Source organism: Pinus tabuliformis, chromosome J, assembly GCF_031772625.1.
Source record: "Pinus tabuliformis cultivar Carrire ecotype Pingquan chromosome J, CPIR1, whole genome shotgun sequence".
Taxonomy (NCBI): domain Eukaryota; kingdom Viridiplantae; phylum Streptophyta; class Pinopsida; order Pinales; family Pinaceae; genus Pinus; species Pinus tabuliformis.
Window position 1 is genome coordinate 541030803 of NC_142295.1, and position 9139 is coordinate 541039941.

Below are 9139 nucleotides of genomic sequence, written 5' to 3' on the forward strand. Positions count from 1 at the left end.
TTTACTCTCAGCGACGATTCCGTTTTCTCAAGCGTAGGCCAAGAATTTTCGAACAATGTGAGGTACCATGAACAGGGACTACAGAAAAAGCCGGAAGAAAGACTGTTTCGACCTCGTTAGGAGGATTCAACTGTTACTTCCATTGTTTGAAGAACTTCGAGAATTGCAGGGACCCCTTCCTCGGGTGGCAGCGGAGTGCTTTTCTTCGCTACGAAAAACATTCCATTCTGCGAAAAGACTGCTTCAACTCTGCCATGATGGCAGCAAACTGTACCTGGTAATGATCACTTCATTCATTCTCTTCTCTATGCCTCTCCTTTGCATCAACTCTTTCTGGGCAATATGTTTCTTGGTCGTTCAGAAAATCATTTGGAATACACAATGCTTCACCTGTTTTCATAGATAAAATTGTGTTTGAGCATATTTCTTTATCTTTCAGCTACACATTACATAGAGGTTTGTTTTCATGGTTTTTAATCACGGCGGAGGATTAATTTGGGGTTTCAAATTTAATGGCGTGATCCAGGCTTTGGACGGTGAAGCAATTTCGGGTAGATTCCATGCTCTGACCGAAGAACTAGATCGTATTCTAGATGGCATGCCATATGATTTATTAGAGATTTCAGATGAAGTCAGAGAGCAGGTGAGTATTGCCTGTTGTCCAATCTCCTCTTCCTTACCCCTATCATATCGATTTTTTCCTTCTCAACATGTCTTGGTACCCCACGCTACATCTTTTCGTTTCTATCAGTAGGCTCTCGATGCAGACATATTTCAATAATCAAGAAAGTTGCAAATGAATGAGTCCAAGTACTATTCGAGATCAAAACAGAGGATCATTTTGAATCCGCTGAACTGATTCTATTGTATTAGCCTGTTGTAAATGTTGTGGGAGAGGACATTCCATAGTGTGTCGGATATGCTAAAGGGTAGGAAGATATGAAGATCTATAAGGTAACAAAAGAGAAAACATACATTTACCCTATCAGGTGGAGATATCCTCTTTTTAACTAACCAGGTTTGTCATAGTTCTACCAAATGCCTTTCCAGACATCATCCAATCGCACTACATTCCTAACCTATTTTTAGAATCAGTTATGGACTTTAATTTTAGATGTAAAAGTTTTCATTTGATGCTTCCTGTGTGGTTCATCTATCTACTTCGTGCAGTACAATTCCCATATACGAGCCTTATGAACAGAAGGTATTATAAGCAACATATATTTGTATGACTGACTTTTAAGAATGCCAAATTACCCATGTATACCCATTTATTGCCTTCTTTATATTTGTTTGAGACCAGATTGTTTCACAAGTAATTCTTTTGGCAAGATTCATCTTATTTTTATAGATAATGATAATATTCAGATGCTTATTTTTTAATTGTTTGCCTGTCTTGGATAATTTTATGATATTATTTTTCATTTTTATGTAACTTCTCTCAAGACTCACCCCACCCTCTGGCCTGTAAGCAAGAGTGAGATACACTTTCATTGCTTATGGAAAGCCTCAATCAACAATTAGCTCATGAAGAGTGAACATGTCACATGTGTGGTTTGAAGCCAGGTGGAGATGATAACAATTACTCCTCTGAACCACTTTAGCCAGATCAAAACAAAATTCTATGATGTTATCTGTTCAATGGGACAAACCTCTCCACTTATTTTCTCTGTTTATTCTTTGTTGAAGATATGTTGCTGTTCTTTTTTTCCAAATCTCTAGCTCTATCTGTTTATTTTGACCTACAGAAACCATAGCAGCTTTATTTATTCTTACTTGTGAATCTTTGTTTCATATTTATATTATTTAGTCTGCCAGCAAGGGGATTTTTTTTAGTGATGTTGGTTTTCCCTTTTTAGTTTGCATTCCATTCTAATGTTTGGTCTAAAAAATTTGGACGACATTGCGCTGAATATTCATAATGAAATTCTTTTATTTTTCCAATGGAAAACTTTGTAACTTTTATATTTATGAAAGAGAAAGTTACATTCTGAAGGAGTCGAGGAATTGTAAACGTGAGAAACCATTAAGTGAATTTTGCGTATTGGTTGGATCTGAAATTTCATTCCGCATCAGATGAGTACGTACACTTAAAATTTGAATAGACCTTCAAAGAAATAAATTGAAAATGCGACTAAAAAAGGTAGCTTGCTTTCTTTCCCTCCAAAATATTGACAAGAAACACATTATTTCATGATTTCCAGTTTATCTCACTCTGGGTCTGTCCAAAGTATGCAGGGTGGTGCTCGTTGGATCCAGAATTTAAATCTGTTGGACACCTAATCTGCCAAGGGTTAAGGTGTGGGCGCTGAACGGTCTAATGGAGTCCAAGAGACCACTTGGAATGTGAAACCAAGGGTCACTCCTATGTATTATAAATGTGTATTATTGTGAATAATAATGCATTCAATGCTTATCCTTCATATTTGGTCTTCCCCATGGTTATGTTTAACATGGTATGAAAAGTGCAGGGGATTTCCTACCCTACTCAAATTTGAGCCACTGGTTTTGTGGCATCTCTGTGCATGACAATTCTACTATTAGTCCCAAATGTAATGAATGTGCCATCAGATAAATTCTAGCTGCATTCTTTGCCAGTTCTGTCATAGTAACTCCTCTGTTCTTTGTCTATGCTTCAGGCTTTCAGGCACCAGCATGGGCTCCTCCGACGCCTGTCACATGCGCTCTTCCTGTCACCTGAGTTTTATGCAATTCTCTATGTGTTGAATGCTATCTTTTGTGTAGGATTCTCCTTCGACTAGCACGCTTCCCATACCAAGTTACTACGCTGCTCTCCCCACTTGCGCAACGAAACTGTGCGTTATTTTCTATTCTTTTGAAAGTCTTCATACGTTGCGGCACCCACACCGCCTCTCCAATACATACATAGTTGCCACTCCTTAGCTTCGTGTACCTCCTCCCAATCCAAACACCTTACACTCCAAACGATGTATTCTCCAAACGCTTTAACTGAAATACCATTCATGCTTTGTGTGTTATTGATATTGTTATCTGTTTTTGGAGGAGTCAAGTTTCTTATAGAGAAGCGTGATATGTGCACTAATATGATGCATCAATTGTCCTATTGGGAGCGAAAGAGAACGAGATCACAGGGATCAAAGGCTATTATATGTCTCTACAACGTATTGCCATCCGTAGCTCTCACTGACTTCGTAACTCAATATTCTTTTGGCCACATAGAATTCCAACCGAGAATCTTGTTACGCCGTAAGGCGTTCCCTCTGAGAGGAACTCCCCTCCATGTCGCGTTGTCTGGTTATGGGCCCTTAGATCGATTGTTAGACGATGGAATAAACTCCAGCCATTAGATCGTCTTCCATCCTTAAGACAGTTGTCACTCAATGATGGGCCTTCTCCCACCACATCGCCAAGGGCCTCTTCACCTACGCTGATCTGCAAAAGCTGCCCAACGGAACAAACCTGGAAGCCATTGCCGCCCACTACAGCCTCGTCGTCACAGGTAATTCTCACGGAGGTGGCCGCCAAGATTCCATCTCTCCCTCCACTCAGATGCCGGCCGAGTATCATCCAGTGTACATTAATGGAGTTCTTGTCTCGCATCCTGACATTCTCAATGACGGGCTGTTAGCGATCCATGGCGTCGACAAGCTGCTTCTTGATCTTGATCTTGATCACAGTAATTATGACACAACTGCGGGAGCCCCTGTTCCTGCAATGATGTCACCATCACCATCATCATCAGCTAGTCCTGGTCCTGATCATCCCCTGAATGTCATAACGCCCTTCATGCTGCAAGATGCAGCGCTCAGTCTTAGAGATCGCGGTTACAGCATCCTCGCCTTGGCCATGCGCATCAAGTCCCCTGAGCTTCTGCGCGTGCAAAACCTCACCATCTTTACTCTCAGCGACGATTTCGTTTTCTCAAGCGAAGGCCAAGAATTTTCGAACAATGTGAGGTACCATGTGGTTCCCAACATGAGGTTGCCTTTGGCAGATCTGGTGCAGCTTCCGGCGGGCACAAGACTGAAGACTCTCCTCCACGGGCAATCGCTGGTTGTGAGCGACAACAAACCCTTCTCTGTCAATTATGCGGGTATAAAGATTGTGGATGTTTTCAGCAACAGATGGATAGTCGTGCATGAGATTCTTCGGCCGCTCATAAGCTCTGTGGATCCGATGGAGTGGGCTTCCAGCGACAGCAGCGAGATTCTTCGGTCCCTCTTGATGAGCTCAGAGGATCAGATGGGGTTTTACAGAAACAGTGGCACTGGTGATCATCATGAGTAGTAGTAGGTCAATAAGGAGCTAAAGATTCTTTTATTTTAGTTGTTGTCTGTGTATTTGTGATGTATTTTGCCTTTGCAATTTGAGTACAGTGGTATCCATGAGAAATCATGTCCAGGAAGCAAGCAATTAAATGTCTATGAATGCAGCATGTTATGTTCCTCTATCAAGAAGCCACATTTGCTTGAACTGTAATGGAACAATGGCAATTTATATAATGGTTCTGATTCCTTTAATTCTTTTCTTTCATGGTTTCTTAATTTTCTATATGTCAAGTATGACTTCGCGCTTTCATTTCTTTTCTCTGTCATGAGAATCTCCTTAAGCCATGGATTTTCTTTATCGATGGGAAACAACCATAGAGCTGAGATGGTTCAAAGAGAAACTAAAATGGAATGCCAGTAAACGAGTAGAATTCACAGAAGAGGCCAGATCGCCATAGATACTGCATTGCCAGTAATAATAATAAACATGTATTTCATCCAGATCCTTCAAAGAAATGTGAGGGTGCAATCTTCTGATCGAAACTAGCAAAGTCTGCTGAGCGTTGTTAAGAGCACACGTAATGAAATTCAAGATTGCAGAATATTAAGGAAATTTGATTACTAAAATGTTTTGGAATCTGCAAATCAAATTAAATTGCCTGAAAGTTATATCGTAATTCAATCACCTGAAATTTATCATAATTACAAGGATGTTGAACACCATTTAGCACTGATATTTGCCATGCATGAAGAAGTCTGCAATTTTTTGTGTCGAAGAATAGCATTCAAGTCTAATGGGCTCAGAGAAGTAAATGTAGGATTATGGCACGAATGCTTATGCAACTGCGTGAGTGAACTCTCTGAATTCTGGCATGGGGTTGTGGTTCATAAAGCCTTGCACCATCTGCAAAATAGTTTTAAGAGTGGATAGGTATACCCTTTCAGGAGTTCGAAAATATTTACGCCGTAAGGCGTTCCCTCTGAAAGGAACTCCCCTCCATGCCGTGTTGTCTCGTTATGGCCCTTTAGATCGATTGTTAGACGATGGAATAAACTCCAGCCATTAGATCGTCGGTGAAAAATGTTGTAGGCGGTTCAGATTATTGGAATGTCGTAGGCAGTTGAGAATATTGCGCTTTTTAGAAACCATTTTCGTGATGTTTTCCATCCTTAAGACAGTTGTCACTCAATGATGGGCCTTCCCCTCAATTTTGCCGTCCCCTTCTTCATTTCCATTCCCCCTCTCCTTCCATTAATTCCCTTGCCGCTCTTTCCACTTCCTCTCTCTTCACCAATGCATCTGCGCCCTTCTACGCTTCAATGCCCACCTTCATCTCCTTCACTAGAAGGAAGGCATTCATTCTCTGTTCAGCAAAGAGAGGCCAAGCGATCATCGGCACTCCATGTAAGATGCTTTCGATCGTTGAATTCCAACCGCAATGAAAAAGGAAACCGTCTGTGGATGGATGAGAGAGGACAGCAATCTGAGGCGCCCATGAATCCACCACAAATCCACGGTCCTGGATTCGAGTCTCGAAACCCTCAGGTAGAACCTCCCTCATATCTGCTTTGGTAGTCATCGTGGATTCAGTTGGAGGAGGAGGCTCCTTACGCAACACCCAAAGGAACCGCTGCACACTTGCTTCTAGCCCCAAAGCTAGTTCATGAATCTGATTCTCCGACAGGGTGCCGCAGCTCCCAAAAGAAACGAACAGAACTGTCGAGGCGGGCTGGCGGTCCAGCCATTTGAGGCAGCCCTCCTTCTCAAACTTCTCTTCAGATTCTGAAAGAGACAAAGCTATTAGCAGCCCAACGAGATAAATACAAGGGGTCATTTCAACAGCGCTCAGAACCTTCCTTCCTTGAGAGCTTTTATTTGTGCTGGTTCCATTTCTTGGCATGTATTTATCAGAATTCCATGAGCTTCCTGAAGCCGAAGGGAATGTTGAATGAACCAGTTGAATGAAATATCAGATCTGTCTAGAAGAGGATCTGGCAAATCTATTCCGAGAATCGACGGAAGGCCCGTCAGAAAGAAATTATAATTAAAGTGGATGTAGTGTATATGTGATGTGGAAATGTCATGGCCTAGATTGTCAATCATAGCAACTCTCTGATTAGGACGTGGTTTAATATGGGGATATGTGTTCCAGCTTTTTGAATGCATGTGAAACTAAGCTGCCATGTTGTAGTCTTCTAGACTTGTGTAACTGGTTCTGTTTCCTTGGTTAAGTGCAGGTTTCAGTTGATCAAATAAAAACTGCAAATAAGTACACTGATGACACCATCTATGCTGGAGAAAAACTTATAATTCCTTGAGAGGGATATGGGAGCTCAGATTATATTTGAAAGTTTGTAGTACAGGTTGTCATGGAATGTGTATGCAGTAATTTGCACAACAACCTCAAGTCCCCAGTCTTGATTAGATATAAGAGGTCGTCCAGTCCAGTTTGAGTTTTGGATTGTTTATGGTAGGTTATCTATCACAAATTTTAAGGAAATATGTGATAAGCCAGTTGGAAATGTATTTGTTTTGTTTATACAGGTTTCTTTTAGATTTGTTACTCAGGGGCATGATGTCATGTTCTAGAGATACCCTGTCCATGTATCTTTACTATCTCGTAAAATGCAAGATGAATGCTAATCATGCCAGAGTCCAGTGATTCTTTAGAAACTCATGTAGCATATGGGTGATTGGTGTGCCTTGCATGACAATGCTACCCTGCGTTTATTAATAAGCTTTATCATTGTATTGAACTCTTGTATTTTGGTGAGTGGTCTGACTCTATTTATCAAGTATCTTTATTCTTTGTTCCACCTTATTGTAGAGCATTTCTTAGCGTAGTTGCTGTTGAGATTTTTGAATGCATGTGAAACTAAAGTTGCCATCTTGTTCCCTTCTATCCATTGTATAAGACTTGTGTAATTGGTTATGTTTCCTTGGTTGAGTGCAGGTTTCAGTTGATCAAATAAAATCTGCAAATAAGTACACTGATGACACCATCTATGCTGGAGAAAAACTTATAATTCCTTGAGAGGGATATGGGAGCTCAGATTATATTTGAAAGTTTGTAGTACAGGTTGTCATGGAATGTGTATGCAGTAATTTGCACAACAGCCTCAAGTCCCCAGTCTTGTTTAGATATAAGAGATCGTCCAGTCCAGTTTGAGTTTTGGATTGTTTATGGTAGGTTATCTATCACAAATTTTTAGGAAATATGTGATAAGCCAGTTGGAAATGTATTTGTTTTGTTTATACAGATTTCTTTTAGATTTGTTACTCAGGGGCACGTTGTCGTGTTCTAGAGATACCCTGTCCATGTATCTTTACTATCTCGTAAAATGCAAGTTGAATGCTAATCATGCCAGAGTCCAGTGATGCTTTGGAAACTCATGTAGCAAATGGGTGATTGGTGTGCCCTGCATGACAATGCTACCCTGCGTTTATTAATAAGCTTTATCGTTGTATTGAACTCTTGTATTTGGTGCCTCCAGAATTATTAATTTCCAACCCATATTGCGATGTGAATGATTAGTATTTGTCATTTGGTATGCATAACAACCTTTAACTTCTTTTGATAATAAAAAATGCAGGCTGCATACTGGCATTTGCCTCTCAATTGGACTATTTAATGGTTATTTTCCACAAGTAAATAAACAGTGTTCATTTCATGCATGTGAAACTAAGCTGCCATGTTGTTCCCTTCTATCCATTGTATAAGACTTGTGTAACTGGTTCTGTTTCCTTGGTTAAGTGCAGGTTTCAGTTGATCAAATAAAAGCTGCAAATAAGTACACTGATGACACCATCTATGTTGGAGAAAAACTTATAATTCCTTGAGAGGGATATGGGAGCTCAGATTATATTTGAAAGTTTGTAGTACAGGTTGTCATGGAATGTGTATGCAGTAATTTGCACAACAGCCTCAAGTCCCCAGTCTTGATTAGATATAAGAGGTCGGCCAGTCCAGTTTGAGTTTTGGATTGTTTATGGTAGGTTATCTATCACAAATTTTAAGGAAATATGTGATAAGCCAATTGGAAATGTATTTGTTTTGTTTATACAGGCTTCTTTTAGATTTGTTACTCAGGGGCATGATGTCATGTCCTAGAGATACCCTGTCCATGTATCTTTACTATCTCGTAAAATGCAAGTTGAATGCTAATCATGCCAGAGTCCAGTGATTCTTTGGAAACTCATGTACCAAATGGGTGATTGGTGTGCCCTGCATGACAATGCTACCCTGCGTTTATTAATAAGCTTTATCGTTGTATTGAACTCTTGTATTTTGGTGAGTGGTCTCACTCTATTTATCAAGTATCTTTATTCTTTGTTCCACCTTATTGTAGAGCATTTCTTAGCGTAGTTGCTGTTCAGCTTTTTGAATGCATGTGAAACTAAAGTTTCCATCTTGTTCCCTTCTATCCATTGTATAAGTCTTGTGTAACTGGTTCTATTTCCTTGGTTGAGTGCAGGTTTCAGTTGATCAAATAAAATCTGCAAATAAGTACACTGATGACACCATCTATGCTGGAGAAAAACTTATAATTCCTTGAGAGGGATATGGGAGCTCAGATTATATTTGAAAGTTTGTAGTACAGGTTGTCATGGAATGTGTATGCAGTAATTTGCACAACAGCCTCAAGTCCCCAGTCTTGTTTAGATATAAGAGATCGTCCAGTCCAGTTTGAGTTTTGGATTGTTTATGGTAGGTTATCTATCACAAATTTTTAGGAAATATGTGATAAGCCAGTTGGAAATGTATTTTTTTTGTTTATACAGATTTCTTTTAGATTTGTTACTCAGGAGCATGATGTCATGTTCTAGAGATACCCTGTCCATGTATCTTTACTATCTCGTAAAATGCAAGTTGAATGCTAATCATGCC

The 9139-nt window shown here is 40.0% G+C and overlaps 1 protein-coding gene and 1 pseudogene across 1 annotated transcript; one reads left to right on the forward strand and one right to left on the reverse strand.

The window, feature by feature from the left end:
- Positions 1 to 3531: 3531 nt before the first annotated feature.
- LOC149228152 (fasciclin-like arabinogalactan protein 21) lies at positions 3532 to 4269 on the forward strand. Its single transcript, XM_089380690.1, has one exon. The coding sequence runs from the start codon at positions 3532 to 3534 to the stop codon at positions 4267 to 4269; it is 738 nt and encodes a 245-aa protein (XP_089236816.1).
- Positions 4270 to 5560: 1291 nt separating this feature from the next.
- On the reverse strand, positions 5561 to 6085 carry LOC149228153 (UDP-glycosyltransferase 88F5 pseudogene; annotated as a pseudogene).
- Between the last annotated feature and the right edge of the window lie 3054 nt (positions 6086 to 9139).